Here is a 21,559-nt window from a genome sequence, read left to right on the forward strand (position 1 = left end):
TGTGTTGGCGGCTGCTAAGAGTCCTTAGCAACCTGTGACACTCTGTCTGGCATCCCGCCCAGCTCATTGACATCACCGGTTGCCTAGAGCTGAGTGGGAATCTCTGGCTTGCGTCCCGCCAAGCTCCTGGCAGCCAGTGACATCAGTGAGTTGTGTGGGACACCAGACAGAGCTGCTGACAGCGTGGCCGGGTGCCCCCCCCCCCCTTCTGTGGGAGTGACCCTTCTCTGCCAGCCACCTGAAGGCAGCGTGAACAGGGCACCTAGAAAATAATTATATGCCCTTAGATGACTGGCATTGAGAAAAATGCCAATCAGATATTGTGACTGTACCTTCAACGTGCTAAAATGCCTGTGTCGTGGTTCCCTATATTGAGCATAGTGTCTGTTCCCACTGCAGCAGTTCAGTGCATATTCAACAATCACATCTGTGTTTTTTTTTCTTCTGCATTTTAGTGTGATGGGAGGTCCATTGAATTCAATGGCAGTGCATCAAAATACATATAACATACATTTTGATGCATTCTTACTAATCCTTGGTAAATGGCTGCTCCAAATCCACTTCACACCACCACTGACAGCCATCTGCGGATGAGGAGGCTGGGCACAGTGTCGGCTGTGAAGGAGGAGGCGGAGAGCGATCAGGGCTGACCGTTAAGAGGGTTTGACTAGCTCACCTGAGACCATGCAGAGCCCACCATAGAAAGTCTATGGTGGGCTCTGCAGGGTCACTCTCTGGATTGTTTGGGTTGTCAGGTGGGCGTAACTAGAAATCATGGGGCCCTGTGATTTCTAGTTATGCCCCTGCGAGGATCCTTAGGCCTTGTTCACACCAAGCGCGGAGCATGTGCAGAGCAGTTGCAAAGCAGGTAAAAAAACTGCAGCAGGCCCTATTTTACTTGCTCTGGATCTGCAAACGCATCAAAAAATGTTGTTTTTTTTAACCAAAAACGCATCTAAAAGACTAGCGTGCGTGTGCAGAAACCTGAGCAGATCTGCTCTGCATTTGGTGTGAACAAGGCCTTAGACTGCTGCAGAGGAGAGGGAGCGAGGCTGGAAGGACCAGTCTAAGAGCAAGCTGGCTGAAAGGTTCGGTTAAGTATAACTTTTTTAAATTTTAGTCCCTAGAAGAGAACAAGCAGTTACACCTTCCAGTGCAAGGGTAGCCCCACTGCAAGGGTTAATAAAAATGTTGCCCACAGTTTTGCCTTAATGATGGATAAGTGAAAACTGACCAATCTTTTTTGCTTACCTGCCCCCTGAAAGTCAGTATCTGTTTTGTCCATGCAGTGCATTTAGGTGCATGGGCAGTGCACTGAGGATTCAGCCAGGTGCTGGGATAATGTAACTCCAGCCTGAATCAACAGTGGCCACTCCATGGTCAAGGAAAAAGATCAGTCCTGAAAAATGTGAGTGGATCCACATAATAGTATGGACCTGCATCATTCTCATGTGGGTCCATGGGTGGTGCCTTGATGCCCTTGGCTTTTAGGAAGGGGGTCCAATGAATGATGGTGTTATTCAGCCCTGAAGAGGTGCAGTGCTGGATTGGTGAATGGGTGAGGCTTCATGGGACAGTACCTATCCAGGCTGAATGATATCCAGAATCGTTCGACACACAAGGTACATTTGTCTTGGTCAGATCTACGCATCATAAAGTTACAACTGGTGGCTTGTGGAAGTGTCACTGCCTAACATTTTCAAGGAACAGTTGCGTGAAATTTTCCCTCAGAAGCCAAGATGCCTCGAAACTGTGAAAACAACGCAGATAACTTCTGCTACGTTTGTGGCGAGGTTACATTTGCATCTCAAAAGTGCAGTATGACGGCAGTGGTAAAAAAGGCATACCACCTATGTTTTGGATGCAAAATAGGGGATCAGGACAAGAGTTGGGCCCCTCATTATTGTTGCATTACATGTGCAACTTATTTGCATCTTTGGCTAAACCAGAAGAAGAAGTCCATGCCTTTCACAGTCCCAATGGTCTGGAGGAAACCCACCAATCATATTAGGCACTGCTATTTTTGCATGGTTCCCCCAATTGCAAAAGGGATCTCAAGAAAGAAGAAGTGGATCGTTGAATATCCAAACATTCCATCCGCACTGCGACCTGTACCCCATGGCGAGGACTTCCCTATTCCAGATGCACCAGAATTCTACTCTCTAGACTCGGATGATGATAAAGACGATGAGCCCAATGCATCTGATCCGGAGCTGTCGATGTCAGCGGAACCAAACTTTAGCCCACCGTATGCTCCTCCTGAACCACATCTAATTAGACAGAGTGAAATAAATGACCTGGTCAGGGATTTGGAATTGCCTAAGAGTAAGGCAGAGCTACTGGGCTCCAGATTACAACAGTAATCTGTTGTAATCTGAAAAAACAATAAATAAATGGAAAGTTATGTTGTTGGTATCCATAAAAAGATACATTTATAATGATTGGTGTGGCACCATTCTCATTGCTATATCACATTGTGCAGAAAAGTTATAGAGCATAATCGCACATTCCCCCTCGCAATTTTGACCTCAAGCTGTAGCTTGGAAACTGGAGCCAATTAATACTCAGGACTTTATTAGTGACCCAATTCTGGTAAAATCTAGCTACTTTCATTTCCGAGGCTTTCTCCTTGTAGACCAGTGTAATGTTGCTCAAGCCCTGAAGAAGTGGGAGGCTAATTTACCTGAAACGCGTTGGCTGTATCTGATATCTCCATTCAATTAAACATCATAGACCAAGGGTAGCCAGACTGTGGTGAAACTACAAATCCCATAAGGCATTGCAAGACTCTTGATAGCCACAGTCATGACTTCCAGAGACAGATACATGATGGGATTTGTAGTGTCACCACAGCTGGAGGGTCGAAGTTTGGCTACCCCTGACCTAGATGAACCTTCAAATGAGATGACAATTTTTTTGAAGAGGCGATCCTAACCACACCCAGGATGTGGGCCAAGGGTGTCAAGGAACCACCATGGACCCCCAGGAGAATGCTGAAGAAAGCAGGGTCATGCCTTTATGTGGATCCATTTTCAAATTCTTCTACAGGACCGGCCTGCTTTTTCTTTAACTATTGGATGGCCACTGATAATGGCTCTAGTTTATTTTGAACCACTGCTGGGGAATCGAGCATTACAGAGGAAAGAAGAGTAGTTTCGGAAACGCCAAATAAGTTACGTCCAATGATGGCTATCCTAGGTCCAGATCGCTAATATAAATTGTAGTTCGGTGCCGGATACTACACAGCGCTCTTCTTCCGGCGATGTGACCAAGAGTTCCGGCCCTCGCGGTGAAGTGATTCCATCGTTCACCATCCCTTTCCTCTCCCCTTGTCCATTCACAAAACTTCAATTATTTTGTTGACTCAATGTATTCTTTCGGAAATCAGCCCAAATTTGTGATTGTATCTCCCAGTTGGTGTAGCAATGTCTTTGGAGGCTTCCAGGCAGTGCCAGTGTCTTTTGCAGGGTAAGAAGTTTTTGGCCTGACCTTGTAACACATTGTTAAATGATGATGGTGATAACGCATTACTCCTGATGTATTCATGCGTTCTTTATCTGAACTGGATGATGAACTATCCCCTCAGCCACCAATCAGATTCATTCTGCCCCAAAAGTGTGAATCTGATTGGATCCTTTGTAGAACTTTGTAGACTGTAGAAGACCCCTGAATGGGTTAACAACTTATTGTTTTTCCAAGGATCACAGTTTATATTTCTAGAGAGTTTATGAATACATGTATGTAAGGATGGTACCTTTTCATTTATTTTGTGAGCTCTCTATATCAAATGCCCGAGGTCTTGTAATGATTGTGCCGCCCCAATGGGGCATAAAAGTTTTATATAGATTGTTTCCCTATACCTTTTCCTATGGACGTTTTTATATGTCTAGTTCACATGCTGCCATCTACTGGCCTTTTGTGATATTGCACCTGTTTTTCTGTAATTCCTTTCCTCATGTGATGACAGTTGCCCTGTATGTAAGCCCCACCCTTCTTCTTGTTGGTCAGTATTTCCTGTGTCATGGCAACAGCTTACAGGCCACATGCAATCAGGACACATGTACTCTGCATAGTACCGTAGGAAAGGCATCATCTTTTGACCGCATAATACTGAAAACCATCCATCTGCTGTATCCCGTTGTCTGATGTGCAGAATAAAGCAAAGTTTATGGATGAAACGGTATTGGTGAGTTCAGCTATCTGACAATGATTGTCCGCAGTGATTGAATCTGCTTATACAGGCCAGGCATAAAGGTCTCACAAGGGATAAATCGCTATCACAACAATCGGAGTCAGAATAATGATATCAGTCCTAGTACTGGGCACACAAAGGTAACTGGCAGCAGAAGGTATATATTTGGAAGAATACTCCAGTGTCTTCAACATTCCCTGACGCAAAACTAGTATTTGCATTAAAAGCCTTACCTTTTAAAATGGCATTAAACTCTCAAACTTGATTCAATAATGAATCCAGATCAAATATACATTGCCCAGCAAAGTGTTTCTTTGCATTTCTGCTTATGCTCAGTCATCATGTTTCCAAAAAGCTGGCTCCAGCTCTCTCAGCCCTGAACGTCTTGTGCATTGAAAGATCAGTCTCCAGCAGCCATCTATCTACTAGCTTAGAGCAGGATGGAGGGAAGTGTCTTGTCTTGCTGTGTTTGTGGAGACACGGGCAGCTTACTAGCACACACAAGGGTGGCTCCATAGGACCCTGCAAGGAAAAGGAGTTACCCTAAAACAGGATATTACCCTGTTTCCCCGAAAATAAGACCTACCCTGAAAGTAAGACCTAGTACTATTTTTCAAGATTCCTGTAATATAAGACCTACCCTGAAAATAAGACCTAGTTTGGTGGTAGCATGTGAGAGGGAACTTGAAGAGCAGGAGAGATGGTATCAGCCTGCAGGGACATACTGTATTAAGGGGATGACGGGACTCCCTCCGGCCAGCACAGTGATAGGGAGCACTCCAGTACCATACTACACTAACTGCTGTCCCCCCTGTAGGCACTGCTTAATGTAATAGGTACTGTACTGTAATGTGTACCGATAAATGGTACTGTACTTTACCGCACTGTCCACTGTCTGATGTCCCCACTGCTGCACTGCTGTCCCTGATGGCAAAGGAAGCAGGCGCTGTAGAAAGCAAGGCTGCGGTGGCGGAGGGAGCAGAGCCGCATTAGCCGATACTTACTCTATAGCGCCAGTTACTGTGGCAGGCGGAGTGACACCAGATAACTTTGGATTGTTGTACATTTTGTTGCACATTAAAAAAATAAGACATCCCCTGAAAATAAGACCTAATGTGTTATTTGGGGGCAAAAAAAATATAAGACAGTGTCTTATTTACGGGGAAACACGGTAGGACCAGTGCTCCGGGGACAAGCTGATTCTGCAGGAAGTTAAAACGTTTAAACATCAAGAAGCAGCATCCATTGTATGTGACTTAATCTGCACTTGAAATAGCTTAAAAACCTTGTGACTTTAAGGGAGGACTGGACAATTCCCAGGAGTCAGGTAGCCAATGTTCCTTAAAATTACAGCTGGCACCCAACTTTAAGGTTTTTTTCTGATTGTGGTCAATGGCGCTAGCTGGCCAAATCCTGCTGGCTCCTGGCTTGGATACATTGGCTCCTCGGTTCCACAACAATGCACGTAGCTGAGTGTTTTCGCTCCCTGTTGTGTCCTCCAAAGTGACACTGTTGCCAGCCAATCCTCGCACGCAACAGGATCCCCAGTTCACCTGTGCCGCAGTACACTGTTCCATTGAATAGAAGTCACCAGGTGATGTTTCACTTTCTGAAGTGTCCCCCCGCAATACTCACTACTTCCTCCCATTGACTACAAGACACACTGGGCAAGTGTTGAAACCCTTGTTAGGTTTTAATTCCTGTTCATGCCCCCTCTGGGAAGATTCACCATCTCTATTTGTTCTGTTGACCATAGGAAATGCAAAGTTTTACAACTGTCACTGGAACAGAGGGGGGATCTCACATTGGAAACTCCGGTTTCGGTGAGCACTGTGTATCAGGGCATTTCTCTTTATTGGTGCTGACTCTTGGACAGGGAGTAAAGGGAAGTTTCACCAATGGCAAAAATAAAACCGGCAAGGTTTATTCATTCCCTACGCTATCCAAAACGTAAAATATAAAATGTTTGTGTATTATTAACCTCTTTCTTTCATTTCTTTTTAGAAGAAACCATGTTCACAACAAAGCTGCTCACACTTGTCCTCGTTGTCGAGCCTCAAAGAATTCTGTTGGGCATGAAGAAACGTGGTTTTGGTGCTGGTCGCTGGAATGGGTTTGGTGGCGATGTACAGACTGGAGAGACCATTGAGCAAGCCGCAAAAAGGTGAAAGGGCTGAATGATAAAAAGTGTGACCCTTAATCAGGCAGCAGTGACTTGGGCTAACTGATCAAAGTATTTTCTCATTGGGATTTGTGGCTAATTCATGACATTGTGTTGGATTATTGGAACCAGTGGTTATTTAACCCCTTCGTGACTGACGACGTACAGTGTACGTCACCAGCATCGGGGCTGTTTAAACAGACTCCCGTCGACTTTTGCCGCCGGGACTCTGTTTAAACTTGTAGAGCCGACTGTTGGCTTTACAACAGAAGCGATCCTGGCGACTTACCTGTCGCCAGATCGCTTCTGTGTCCCGAAATTTTCTTGGGTTGAATTTGGGAAAATTGAATTACCCCCTCCAATCTGGCCCCCTCTCCCCACCACTATACTTACCTTCCCCTTTGCCGATGGGGTGTGTACTATCCAGTAGGGATGCACCCATACCGATATTTTGGTACCGGGTACCGATAATTTTTTTTTGGTACTCGCCGATACCAATTACCGAGTAACGGAAGTCCCATTCAGGAAGCCAGGTGGCGTGTAATGACTCGCCACCTGGCTTCCTGATTAACAAGAAAAAGTCCCCTCTTACCTTAGTATGTGCAGCCTGTCACCCCCGGGGCCTCTCCAGCGAGAGCACGGCCTTCCTCCGGTACCCAGCCGGAGCCGTCTGTCCGGCCAATCAGGAAGCTGGGCGCCGTGTAAGGACGCAACACTCTGCTTTCTGATTGGCCTGGAAGCTGGCTTCATGCTCCCTCGAAGGCTGCGTTCTCGCTGTAGAGGCCCCGGGGGTGACAGGCTGCACATAATAAGGTAAGGTAAGGTAACCTTACCTCACGAGGCCAGCTTCCTGATTGGCCAGCTTCCCGACCAATCAAGAAGGCGGGCAGCGCGTCATTATACGCAATCCAGCCCTGCGCTATGTTTTATTAAATGGTGAGCACTCATTAGTCAGCGGGGTCCCACCCTAAATATGGGAACTGTTTTACCTGCCAAAAAGTGTTATTTTACTGATCTTTATACTTTATCTGTCAGACAGCATAGCCAGCGCTTGGACCTCTATTGTAAGAGCAAAAAGTTTCCAGGCATACTCACCAGCCAGCATGCAAAAAAACCTGTCTAACCACTAAGGTTAAAAACAGAGTTTTAGATACACGTTTTCTGCAGAAAATGTGAAAGCCACGCCAAGGCACCTCTTCTTATAGTGCGGTCCAAACTCTAAACTATGAGAGTCTCCATCTTGGAGCACATGGGGCAAAAGATTAAATTCGGTGCAGGTTTGTCAGGAGGAAGCCCAACCTCCCTTAAAGGCACAGGTACGCACAAGGGACCCCGCACATCACAACGGCAGCTGAGACCCCCCATGCCTCACTGCGCCACGTAAAGCTGGTAACGAATTGATGAGTGCGTTTGCCATTTGTTTTGCTCTATTGTAAGAGCAGCTCAGCATGCTGATAGAGCAGTGAAGGGGAAAATGCACTCAAATAAGGTAATTTCTCATCTCTTTCCTCCGGTCTGCACATGTACATACATAAAGGCTTCTTGTACTGGCCCTCCATCCTTCAAGTCTGAAAACTGCATTATAAGGCGTATAAGTACTTACATTAGTTGCATTGAACATACATTAATTTGTTGATAAATGTATAACTGTGTTTTTAATACCTACCTATAGTTTAACTTTTCCCTCCGTTTCATGTCATGGGATCAGAGGCAGGTCTACCATACGTGGTCTGAAAGCAACATTAGTATTGGCAGCACTCTATTTCCTGACATACCCAGAAATTCAAGAAAGCCACAAGAGGGTTGGTTTTTGTACCTCTGTAGTACCCTCTCCCCCCGATCCCGTCTCATTTACCTATAGAGTCAAAGCTGAGAAACCCAGTGAGGTCTGACAATTAGTTCCTTGTCATTTGCCTGAAATATACTTCTCCTTCCTGAGGTGTTATGTATCATATCTGGTGAACTTGCCCGAAATTGCAAAGGCTATGGATCCGAGTATATAACCTTCTTCCGTCCATTATAGGTTGTGACTTGGTGCGCAATCCCCGGGAGGCCCTTCTTCTTTTTTTATAAATGTTTCTTATATAAAGCCAGGTTAGCGTTGGTTGTCGCATCTTTTTTTTTGGGGTGGGGGGGACTAAACAAACAATAGCTAATAGTTAGTCATGGTGACAGTCTAACTTGAGTTTTTGGGAAGTGAAGCAACGGATCACTGTTATAATGATTAATGAAAAACTCACAGCCATTCTTAATGATATCCATTCAAACTTTTTGAAAATATGTTCTCCCTGGGTACCTTCTCTTCTCTGGATTTGACTACACTTTGTTGAACCTTTTGAGGTTCTGTATCTGCCAGCGCTGCCCTTCTCTCACGCCTACATGTCCTTTATACCCTTTCTATTGTCCTTCTTTGTGGTGCCTGTTTCTATATGCATATATTTCCTCTTTCTTATGAGGCTGATCGTCCTTTCATTTTTGGTATACTTCAAGATGATAATTTTGTATGTGGCTGGTGGAGTGCGCATCCCTGATTTGCCTCTTTCTCTCTGCTCCTAATTTGTTTTTTGGTTTTGCCGTGGCATAGGGTTGTTGCACACTTTCTGTCCAATATCAAGTGTTTCGTTCCGTTTCATTTGCATTGTCTATTTATATTTGGACACTTGCTTGTTTGACCATTATTTATAGGTTACGGACGGTGTTCTTCATGTTTCGTTTTTGTTATCTTTTAAAAACTGTTAAAGGAGAATTATAAGGTGAGTGCTTTTCACTCACCTCATAGTTCTAGCCGACCTGTGACAATGAGACTGTCACAGGTCGGCTCAGTAGATCGGGAAGTGAGCGAACACATACCGGCGTTTGCTCACTTCTCCATCCTGTAACGGCTCCCTGCCATGACAGGGGAGGGACTGGATTCCCCCCTCCCCGCTCCGATCCTACAGCGCTGACTGGCGGAACGGACGGGGGGAGGAGGCAGGTACAGCTGGCTCTGCCTCTAGATAGGGATCCGCTTCAGCTGCAGCGTCTCAGTATACCGCGAGCTGTAGCTTGCGGTATACTGAGCTTAGGGTGACGGGAGGACGCTAGTTTGTGTCCTCCCGTTACCCTAAGGAGAACTATGAGGAAAAGCCCTAACCCCATAGTTCTCCTTTTTAATAAAAAAAAAAAATGTGTAAAAGAAAATATACTTATCATGCTGATTACAGAGCTCTATAGATAAGAGCATTGTGAACATTTTGAGGACATTTATTAATTGAATCTGTTATGCACACTCAAGAGCTGAGAAGCATTTTCATGGCAGACAGGAGAACAGCTGTTAAGGTGCCCATACACTGCACGATTCTCGTACGAGAATCGCGGGAAATCCCGCGATCGTACGAGAATCGTGCAGTGTGAATGAAGACGTGCGACCGTTTCTACTGTACGGTCGCACGTCTTTTGTCTGAGGAGCATGCTAGAAAACCAACCGAAAATCGTACGATTTTAGGCTGATTTGAATGATGCTCGGGGGACAAATGCCGAACGGGCCGTTGTGCGCACGCGCACACTGCCCGTTCAGCATTGCGGTCATCGGAAGCCCGCCCCTCGGGGGCGGGCTTGCGATGATCGCAAGTACGATCTGCCTGTCCAAGATGGGCAGATCGTACGTTTTTTTAAATTACTTTACAACCATCGAAAGAGTAAGGTCTTGCGATGGTTGTAAAGTGTATGGCCACCTTTTAGACTCGAAGGCTCTTAGCTTTGACTTTCAGTTCTGTCCTAAAAGTAAATAAAGCTAAATCTGGTCAGTTATAAAGTGGTCACAAGTAATCCTGTACAAACCCATAATAAATGTATCTGTGAAGATTCTCATTCATCCAGGTAATTGTATATCTGTAGAAAATAAGTCAAGGCTTCTGGTCAGGATTCGGCAGTATACCTACACGTAAAGGAAAAAGGTCACTTCCTGTCAGGCTCGTCCTCGGCACCCCCGGCCGCTCCGGCGCCGCGTCGCTCCGGTCGTGACGTCACGCGGCGCTCCGGCCGTGACGTCACGCGGGGATCCGCCCCCTGGGCTCGGCGTGGGTCTTATAAACCCAGTGAAGGCAATCACTCGGCGTTCAGATCCGTTTTCTGTGCTGACCTGATCCGTATGCTCCTGCACTAAAAATGTATCCCTATGTGTTTTATGGGCTACAGTTCTCGCGTGCGCAGTCCGTTCAGGTTACGACAGAAAAAATACTGCATGTCACATTTTGTCCGGAAATGCAAAACGGGGCAAAAACGCACTGCACTGCAGCTAACATACTGATAGCCCCACTCCACTTACTGGAACGCGGCCAATACGCACTGCATCAGTAGCACCGCACCTGATCAGGACCTGATATCTTGTGAACAGGCCCTTAACACCTCTCTCTGGGCAGGTTATTAACACCTCCTAGACTCCAATTATGCAAATGCATCAACACCTGGTTGTGACTAAAGGTGCCCATACACCTTACAACCATTGCAAGACTTTTGTCTTGCGATGGTTGTAAGCTAATTAAAAGCTGGTACGATCTGCCCATCTTGGACAGGCAGATCGTACTTGTGATCATCGAAATCCCGCCCCGCTGAGGGGCGGGCTTCCGATGACCGCAATGCTGAACGGGCAGTGTGTGTGCGCACACCGGCCTGTTCCGCAGTTGTCGAACGAGCAGGCTAGAAACCCGCCGACAATCGTACGATTCTCGGCAGGTTTTCTAGCAAGCTGGTTCGACAAAAGCCTTCCATACACCTTTCGATTATCGTACGATCGCGGGATTTCCCACGATTATCGTACTATAATCGGAAGGTGTATGGGCACCTTAACAGATTATGTGTTTTGGAGCAACATTCACCATATTTATTCCCAGATAATTTTTTTGTACAACTCATTCTGAATTGAGAAAGCTGGTTGGATGGCCAGTGAAACGTCTTAAAGAAAAATGCAGCAAGTCCAGGTGCCTTGACTTATTTGTTACAGATATGTAATATCAAAATTCTTGCATAAGCCCTGCTGTGTTCTGGTGAGGCAGTCTGAGCAGACGTTAGGGCTTAATCACCTCCAAACTATCATATAGAGGATTTTTTTTATAGGAATAAAATTAGGGGGGGGGGGGGGGGGAGTAAAAAATAAAAAAAAGTTGTAAAAAAAATTAAATAGATTTTTTTTAAAAAAGTGACAATGTAAAAAAAAAAAATGAAACCGAACCCCGCCATCAGCATGCAAATAAACGCACGCATAGGACATTGTGTGTGTGCGTTGAGTGCTGCCGCCATTTCACTTTGCCATATTGTGGTAGCAAGGCAGCAGAACACTCCCACACGCACAATGTGCATTAAAGGGCAAGTTCACTTTCCCAGGTAATATGGGAAAATGGAATTACCCGATCAAATCTGGCCCCCGTCTCTCCCAAAACCCCCCAGCCCCCGGCATTTAGAATGTCAACTTGTAATATTGTATTATGGCCACTAGATGGCGCTGAGGAACATAGGAAATACTTCAGCTCCATTTAGTGGCCATATTGTGATATTACATGATGACATTTGAAAATACATTCAATGCATAAAGAAAGTATACTAAGGGCAGTTGTTTTGGGCTCCAATGTGAATAAAAAATCACATTGGCCCTTTGAATTGTTTATTAATAGACCCCCAAGTATATTCTGCTGTCAGTTGTATGTAACATGTTGGAGAGACACGGCTTTCTTCTTCCTCCCCTTCACTTCTGAAATCTGAACGTACACTTTCTTTACTTAGGGAACTCTGGGAAGAAAGCGGACTGACTGTTGACACACTACAGAAAATCGGTGAGATCAAATTTGAATTTGTGGGCACCACTGAGATTTTGGATGTCCATATATTCCGAGCAGATACCTTCGAAGGAGAACCAGCTGAAAGTGAAGGTAAAACAATGAACGACTTTCCTGACCTTTTTATGTTCGAGAACATGTAATACTATCGGTTGGGATTCAGGGTTTGCATCAGTAGCAGCTAAAGTCTCTTTTAAACATATTTTACTTTTCCTTGTTATCTATGGTATCTTCCAAATAATATACTTCTGGGAGACAGCCAATATTATGACACTTTGTTTATTAGGAAACATTCCCTCGTTGCAGTAAAAGGCTCTTGCTGAGCTTGTTCAGAGCCAGTAGCAGGCACTAGGATTATATCATTGTTTATAGCAGCTTCAGAAGTATCTTATGAGTTAGTGGATATTTAAAACCAAGTACAAAAAAAATGATCTAGTCTTGCCAGTCCTTTGGGCTGCTTTAGTTCCCTTTTTTCCCCACACTAAGTAAATTTTCTGCAAGTAAATTAAATACCTGTTCCTATAATTGCAATGCTCTTATAATATTCTGTGTACTGAACTGAAATCTCAAGCGCTGTAATCAGCTATCTTCTGTGAACTGCAGAACATGTCTTTCCTATGTAATGGAGATGAAGCAAGGGAGGAGGAGTTTGTAGTCAAAACCAGGAGAGCAGTCTAAGGTGACAACACTTCTCCTCTATAGAAGTGCAGTGAGTGAGGGGTTAGATCAACTTTTATCCTTTCCACTGCAATGCCATGCTGCAGGGAAAAGTATCTGTACTAATACAAAAAGTTTCGATTTCTGGACATCGATCCCAAATGTATAGGGGCTCAGGTGTGGTGAGGGTTTCCTGTAGCAAACATTGAGCATCTGTGATTTGTGCAGCCTGCAAAATACAACAAGGATTCAGATTGGTTGCTCTGAGCTTTCGGGCTCGTTCACACCAGCCCCAGTGCGTTCCAACCCAATTCGGTGCCGGAACGCACTGGATCACATCCTGGCAGGCCCACTGCGTTCTGGGGCGGGAGGGGGCGTGGCGTGCATTGAAGTCGATGGCACCACAGCCACGCCCTGGCAATGGTGCAAGTGCCCGCACGGGAACGAGTGGCACACCAATTCCTGTGTGCCGGTGAGATCACAAATATTGTTGCATACACTATTTATTTTTCTGATCGCATCGGAACGCAGGCATTGATATGCAACGCGTTCCGGTGGTCACACTGCGGCCAGGGGGGCGTGGCTGAGGTGCTATTGACTTCAATGCACCGCCACGCCCGCAGTGAGCCAGCCGGGATGCAATCCACAGAATTCCAGCACTGAATCAGGTCGGAACGCACTGGGCCTGGTGTGAACCAGACATTAAGCTATTTTCCTGTTAGCCAACTTTTAATATAGCGGGCCCCTTGGAGCTCTTTACCGGAAGTGCTCACAATGGAACTTGCCGTGGGAGCATTTTAGTGACAGAGAGCTGCATGTAGTACACCGGTTCATCACATCTAGGCAGGGAAGACTCCCAGGTGCTCACTAACAGAGCGCGTCTCTGCTTTCATGCATCATAGTCAGAATCTGACGTCACGAACAACAAGAACTTTATTGAGATCCTGAGATGCCAAATAGAGCCACCCCCGCTCCATCAACTGACGCATTTCACTCCATCACGGCAAGTTCTTGTTGCCATTGATGTCATTAGTGTGCGGCCAGATTGTTTCTTTCTTCCTGACTGGTGTAATGTAGTGCTTGTAGATGATGAAATAAGTAAATCTGTACAAAAACTAAATTATGTACACTGTAGGTGTTTGGGTTTTTTTTTTTAGACCGTGTAATTAGCAGAACTGATATTTGCCACCATGAGGACAACGTAACATCATTAAATATTCGCTCTCTTGGTTTGATTCCCAGAAATGCGTCCCCAGTGGTTTCCCCTGGAGAAGATCCCCTTTGACAGCATGTGGCCAGATGACAGCATTTGGTTCCCCCTCTTCCTGCAGAAGAAGAAATTTCAAGGATACTTCAAGTTTGAGGGTCATGACAAAATCCTGAGCCACACTCTACAGGAAGTGGAAGATATATGAAAATAGGAAGAGCAATACCTGACTTTTCTGTAGATTCTCCATTGCACTTTTAACTTGGTTCCTTTTTTAGGTAAAGCGATGTCCAGACTTTTTATTCTACTGATATTTTAGTCTTTATGTTTTAATACTGTGGAAGGACAACATTGGTTTTACCAGTGCTGGACTGACTGGTGACCACATCTGGAGCAAACTTCCTGTAAGACAACTTTCATTCCTCCTCCAAACGGTTTATAATCTCTCTTATTTGTCCCTGACTGTTTATAATCCGGTAGCTAATCTTGTGTCCAGCTTTGTCATTGTATGTCCCTTTTCTATGGGATCAAGTTTGTACATACCAGAGGAGACGTTTCTGGCTGTACACCAAGCGACAGGCCATGTTTCTTCCGTTTTAGGAGTAACCAACCAAAGAATTGGAGTAAAAACATTTTCCGCAACACTTCATGTAACATGTGAAAAACAATATTGTGCCGAGCTAATAATCATACATATCTAAACATGTAACATGTGATAACATTTCCCAGAGTGCAGCTTTTCTTGCCAAAAACCTGATTAAAACCTGCGAGTTATAATTCTACATTCTGTTTTGATGTATTTACAATATGACCCTTGCACGAATCTCTAGGTGCACCGACATTGAAAAAAAGTACAGCTGTGAGTACATTGGGAACAAATTTACCTTCTCCCAAAGGTGATGTGACATACACTTTAAAGGACCAGTGCACACCATAGCATTATGTTAATCGCATGATACAATGTAATTAAAGTGGACCTGTACCCCCTTTAACTAAAACTCATACCTCATGCTGATATGAAATCATCTTACATTCCTTAGCTAAACAAACATTCTAATTTTAAAATTTCTTGTTTTCTACTTCCTGGTTCTCGTTGGCAAAAGTGATGTAATGTGCCCAAGTGTTACGTCAGCAGAGCATTGCTGGGAAATCTCATCTGTATTGAGACCTCAGGGAAAGGCATTTTCCTCCCCTGAGATAATGTTCTAGTCACATGTGCCAGAGTTCCAGGAAGTAAATGGAGATGGATTCATCTGCCCTCAGTACAAATGGCAGCTTTGAGAAGCCTGCGGAAGAAAAGAAACATGAGGTATGTAAAGAATAAAAAGCCGGCAATTATCTAGAAGTATATGTTTGTAGATTGTTAATGCTAAACATTTCTAAAGGTGCCTTTGTTATTTTGAAGATATGGGAGAAGTTCCTCACAAATGCATGCTATTGCACTTAGTATGCATTGCCATTTGTTTTCAATGTAACATACAGTATTGTAGTACCATGTGTTGCATGCATCCCTCTTCTTTTTTTTTTTATTCTAATGCAACACGGGTATTGTGGTACCAGCACAAAAATGAATGGCAAATGCACACTAGAAGTGTGATAGTATACGGTAATTGCACAGTACCCTGCAATTAAGGCAGACCTTAGGTGAATATTTGGGCTGCAATTGCTAACCATCTGCTGAAATTGTTAAGCTGGCCATACACCTATAGATTTTCTGCCACTGGTCCAAGCTTCAGTATCTTGCTAGTTGGCCTGCTGGCTCAAAATACCTGAACAATGCCTGCATCCAATCAGATTGTTCAGATATATTGGAGAGACAGCGGGGTTGACTAGCAAGATACTGAAGCTTGGCCCAGTGGGAGATTCCTCCATCCACACAGTTTAGCGTAGATGGGGGAATCTGTTGCACTTTTTCCATCTGACCATAGGAAATCTGCAGATCATCTATAGGTGTATGTCCAGCTTTAGTTCCTGAGCTCTTTTGGCTTTTTATTGCAGCAAAAGAAGTTACAATGCCTGATCTCTAGAAGTCAGGTGGGTCAGTGCTTAGTGAGCATTAGACTCCAATGATCAGTTTTGATGATCAGGCAGCTAGTATTTTTAGGAGGTCAGCAATGTCAGTTGTCTTTTGAGTGTTCCTTCACACGTCTCTGTTCTTGTGATTGTGTTAGGACTGCCCAATCATTTTGAATAGGCCGACAACACATCAGAAGATACATGCAGTATTTTGTTCTGACCGCCTCACAAAGCATGGTAGTCAGAGCCGTGTTGCCTTAGTACACACATTTATGAAATAATCCTCTCACATTACATAAATATTCTGTTTTGATCTTACAAATTACATACTACCCAGAATAATATGTTATTGGTGAGCCTGTGTGTGTGTGTGTGTGTGTGTGTGTGTGTGAAGTACAGGCACTTTGTAAAGTAGTTGCCACTCCAACTCACCGGTGTGATGGACTACAATCTCAATATAAATTGGTAAACTAAATGTGAGATTGTACTCTATCATGGAAGCAAGCTTGGAGTGGTGACTACTTCACAACACACAGGGACCATGGGGAACAAAAGTAGCCACCCTCCAGAAGGAAGGACAGTGTCAGCACCAATTCAGAGATGATTTGAGGATCTACAGCCGAGTGATACACAAATAAGATAAATTTTTGTTAATAGTTAAGGTACTTGAATGTACATTTAAGTTTTAGCTCCTGAGTTTAATGTCACTTTAAAGTGAATCTGCAAGAAAGCATGAACTTTGCTCCAGGTCAGAGTCTGTCTAGTGAGTTGCTGTCCTAGAAGAGGCATTCAGCCAGATCAGTCTTAAAAATATACAGAAATTCATTACGTGTTCCAGATCAGTGACTCATTAGGTCAGGAGATCCTCAAACTTCTTAAACAAAGGGCCAGTCCACTGCCTAATGGGGCTAACCTGTGACCAGTAAGTGTAACTCACTGTAAGGGGTGCTCCTGTGCAGCAGGGTTGGAGTGTGAGGAAGCATCAGTACAAGGAGCCAGTCCGTTTATGTACTGTCAAGAAGCATACTGATAGCAGCAGAGAGATGAGCTCATTACTGTAATGCTTCTCCTTTCATTGACAAGTAACAGGCTGGGGTGGGTCTAGAACAGGGGTCAACAACCTCCCGGCTCCAGAGCCGCATGTGGCTCTTTCATGCCTCTGCTGCGGCTCCATGTCCAGGGGCGGAACTACCGAAGGGGCCTCGCTTGACCTATTGGCGGTCACACATTCCACCGCCAAAAAAAACACGTCACCGGTCAAACATTGTAACGCAGTCACAAACTTTGATAGAACACCGCCATCAGGGGGGTATGGCAGGTACCCATGTGATGGGTCCGGGGGGCCTCTTACATGCGCATCAGCTGTACCAGGGGCGGCATGGCAGAGGTGACAGGGGAGGGGATGGAGGAGGCCAGGCCCCAGCAGCAGCAGGTAAGAGGAGTTGGGAGAAGGTACAGGGAAAGGGACCCCGGCGACCAGCCAACCTGAGGGCCAGCAGAGCCCACCATAGATAGTCTCAGATGGGCTGTGCAGGATCTATGGTGTGCTCTGCAGGGTCACTCTCAGGTGGGCTCTGCTGGGTCTCAGGTAAGTCCAGATTCCAGTGCGTTACTAAGCCCACATATACATGTATGCTATACATACATAGCATAAAAGTAAAAAAACGATATTTGCAGTGTTATCTTCATTTTAGATGTCAAAAGGGTTTATTGGCTCCCAGTGTTTTCTTTTCTGTGGGAAACGGGTCCAAATGGCTCTTTGAGTGTTTAAGGTTGCTGACCCCTGGTCTAGAACAACCTGGGCTCAGAGGAAACGGGCTTAGACGCAGGACATCCAGTAGCAGAATAAAAAATACTGTAGGGGAAATCTCTGTATTAAAGCAGAACACTAGTATACAATGGATTTGTTATTTTAACTTTTATTGGGCTATTCATTTTTTTCTTTTTGGCTGGAGTATTGCTTTAACTCAGGGGTGGCAAACACAAGGCCCGCGGGCCGAATCCGGCCCGCCGGACCTTGTAATGTGGCCCGCACAGCAGCCACCTCATTTTGCCAAAGTTCAGGCACCACAACATTAAGGCAGCCGAGCTGTCTAATGTCGACAGGTGGGCGAGTGAGCGAGCAAGAGGAGAAGGGGATGGAGCGGCAGGGGGTGGAGACAGAGGGAGATGGGGGCGGAGATGAGAGGACGGGAGGAGACGGGGGACTGAGCTGCATGAGACGGGGCGGAGACAGAGTGGGATCGAGGCTGCGATGAAGAGACGGGGACGGAGCTGCATGAGACAGGGGGCGGAGACAGAGTGAGATCGAGGCTGCGATAAAGAGACGGGGACGGAGCGGCATGAGACAGGAAGTAATTGGAAGTCTGTTGTAACTGGTATGTTGACAATGCAAAGGTATGATGAGGGTGGAAAACTGACATAACTACACTCACAATTCTAGTCTCATACTGGATGTATGGTGTATGGGAGCTGAGCATTCCCAAAAAGGTTGCCAAAAAGTATTAAACAGGAAGGGGTGGGGTAAATTTAGTGGGGGTGCCCGAGTTTTGCCTTGCCTAGGGCAGCCCCAATACACCACTGCATTCAGGGACCACCAATTGAAATAGATCCGACTGACCCGGATCGCCTTGGTATGCGATCCGGGCCAGTCACAATTAGGCAGCGGCGGCCAATAAACAGGTAGGTTAGACGGCTGCTTCCTCCTCGCTAGGACCCCGGGAGGCCCCTGTAAGCGGCCGTCTAATCTGCCTGTTTAGAGGTCAGCGCCGCTGCCTGATTGTGACCGGCCGGACTACAGAGGCGATACGGGACGTTCGGGTCCCCCGTGAGAGCCGTACAAGTCCTCTACAACCGGCCCTTTGAGGGTAACCATACTGCTGATGCGGCCCCCGATGAATTTGAGTTTGCCACCCCTGCTTTAACTAAATCCCCTGACAGACACAACTCATGGCATAGATCTGACATCTACCGATTTTTAAAACTGAACCTACCTTGAATTTGAATGCATGGTTTGTTTTTTTAATTTGGGAATTTCTAAACGGCTTCTGATGCCACCACTAAAATACTTTCATTCAAACAGGAGCCGTAACATCATTCTATTCTATTTAAGCAGATCACCTGGGGGGAAAAAAATGACCTACCCAGATCCGGCCTGCAACTCTCCAGAGAGACACAGGTGACTCCCAGGAAATCCCAAAATAATGCACTCTTACAATGAGCTGGAGTTCTAAGGGATTGCAAGCTCCCAGCACTGCAGGAAGGCACAGTGATATCACCCGCGCCTTTTTAAAACCATGTGGGTTGGGAAAGCAGGGGACTTGCAAAAAAAGGAGACCTTCTGTTTGGCATGGAAGGTTCGCTTTAAAGGGAGTGTTACTTTGTCCATTCATGGCAGATTCACCGTCTCTCTTTAAGGGTCAAAAGAGGCTAAAACTACACTTCTTGCTTAAACCCGGGGTAGTCAAACTGCAGCACTCCAGCTGTGATGAAACTACAAGTATCATTAGGCATTGCAAGACACTGACAGCCACAGGCATGGCCTTCTGAGATAGATGCATGATAGTATTTGTAGTTTCCCCACAGCTGGACGGCCGCAGTTTGGCTACCCCAGGCTTAAACTCATACACAGGGATTATGGCTGCTACCAATATGTTTCCAAAGATCAAAGGAGATTGCAGGTTCAAATACTAGGAGCAGCTTAAAGTGACATTAAACCCTCAGATTTTTTAACATAAAACAATACTGTAATGTGTGCCTTACTGTAATCCATGGTCGTTTCCCTTCTCTTTGCTGCTCTTCCTTTTAAATCTGTATCTCTTCTCATGCTGGGCAGAACTTCTGTTTTGCAGCAGACTGCTTTGTCTCTGAAATGGATACATGGTGTCTGTGTGAAGGTTCACAACCTGAGCCAGCACTACAGGAAGAGACACTCAGCTGCAAAGGGAAGTTCTCCCCAAGCATGAGAAGAGATACAGATTTAAAAGGAAGAGCAGCAAAGAGAAGGGAAACAACCATGGATTACAGTAAGGCACACATTACAGTATTGGTTTATGTTAAAAAATCTGAGGGTTTAATGTCACTTTAATACCGTCCTCTAAAAACGCATGCCAGACCAGAATCTGAATATAACTGAACTCCAAGTTACAGGAGTGTGGCTATGCATGCCTAATTGATAAAGCCAGAGAAAGAGTAATAAAGGTGGACGTGCAAAGCACAGAAACCTATAGTGACCACTCAGATAATAGTAGACTGAAATCAGATCAGCAAACACTGCGGTCGCTGTAGGCGAGTACATCTGGCACATTGAGAAAGTCGGATAGCAGAGTACAAATAGTGCTCCCACCATCCCAGTTCTTTGCTAGTTAACACAAGAAATGATATACCCCAAACTAACACTATACAGTAACATTACAGCCGTACACAAAATTGTACATAGTGACATCATTTCACCTGTTGTCAGGTGTATGGTAAGGGATCGAGGAAATTCATCTATTCAAATATCCAGCATCAGGATTAGCAATATACACAATTGTCCCTTAATCACCATAGGTCAATCATATTTTACCCATTTTCAAGAATCAGACACAAAGGGGTCAATTCAGCTGATATTGCCTTCTGCCCTTTGTTATTCTACTACTACAGCATACCGCCACCTGGCCATTCATAAAATGCAGGCTACGGTATCCCACACAGTTCTCTCTACAGCCGAGAGAACGACATGATTGGAGAAGAGCCAGTCTCATGCGACTGATACATGCTCCAATTAGTCCCATCGCACTCCTAATCGGATAAAAACCCAACGTACGGGGTGGGTGCCAAAGCAGCAGCAGCAGCAGATGCCTCTGCAGATAACATATAGCCAGCAAGAAAGCCACACGCACTACAATTCGATGTCCAGTCAATTCCTTTATTGCAAACAGAACAGTTCTGTTTGCCTGATGAAGGAACTGCTGGGTTCCAAAATGTTGCATTAAGATGTCATACCACCTTAGTCAATAAAGGGATTGACTGGACATCGAATTGGAGTGCGAGTGGCTTACTTGTTGGTGATACATGCTTCATTCGTTTTATATAGCGTCCTTCCTGCTTCATAGTCCCGCAGCTGGCAGAAAGCGAAGCACAGCTATTAGAAAGCATATTACTGTGCTTTATAAATGTGCACAATTTGTTTTTTTGGGGGGCTCATGGACATAGGCGGCTTAGAACGTAAATTCCTGTGTAATTCCCCTGCCATGGAGCCATAAGTACTGCATACAGCCTCTGATAGAAGTCAATGGCTGTATGGGCTGGTATATGTCAGGTTTGAGCAAATATGCATATGGGTGCATAACCCCGAATGCAGACGATCTACATTTAGGGTGATGTGCCTATATGCATGCATGCAGTGCACAGCCATTGACTTCTATGGGAGGCTGTACACAGCACCTATGGCTCCCTGGTGGAATTTAGGTTGTACACGTTCAACTGCCCCCCTATGCATGAGCCCTTAAAGCAGTGGTATTGCTGTGGCAAAG

The 21,559-nt window shown here is 45.2% G+C and overlaps 1 protein-coding gene across 1 annotated transcript; it reads left to right on the plus strand.

Annotated features, from left to right (window-relative positions):
* Window positions 1-6,199: 6,199 nt before the first annotated feature.
* LOC108786206 (7,8-dihydro-8-oxoguanine triphosphatase-like) lies at window positions 6,200-14,256 on the plus strand. Its single transcript, XM_018555451.1, has 3 exons — window positions 6,200-6,356; window positions 12,111-12,256; window positions 14,063-14,256. The coding sequence occupies exons 1-3, from the start codon at window positions 6,205-6,207 to the stop codon at window positions 14,233-14,235; spliced, it is 471 nt and encodes a 156-aa protein (XP_018410953.1). The 5' UTR covers window positions 6,200-6,204; the 3' UTR covers window positions 14,236-14,256.
* Window positions 14,257-21,559: the final 7,303 nt, after the last annotated feature.

Source organism: Nanorana parkeri, unplaced genomic scaffold (genome assembly GCF_000935625.1).
Source record: "Nanorana parkeri isolate BGI_ZX_2015 unplaced genomic scaffold, ASM93562v1 scaffold197, whole genome shotgun sequence".
Classification (NCBI taxonomy): domain Eukaryota; kingdom Metazoa; phylum Chordata; class Amphibia; order Anura; family Dicroglossidae; genus Nanorana; species Nanorana parkeri.

Coding starts and splice junctions, on each gene's coding strand:
- LOC108786206 (XM_018555451.1), top strand. CDS start 6,205: ATGTTCACAACAAAGCTGCTCACACTTGTCCTCGTTGTCGAGCCTCAA. Junction 6,357..12,110: donor ATTGAGCAAGCCGCAAAAAG/GTGAAAGGGCTG, acceptor TTCTTTACTTAG/GGAACTCTGGGAAGAAAGCG. Junction 12,257..14,062: donor AGAACCAGCTGAAAGTGAAG/GTAAAACAATGA, acceptor TTTGATTCCCAG/AAATGCGTCCCCAGTGGTTT.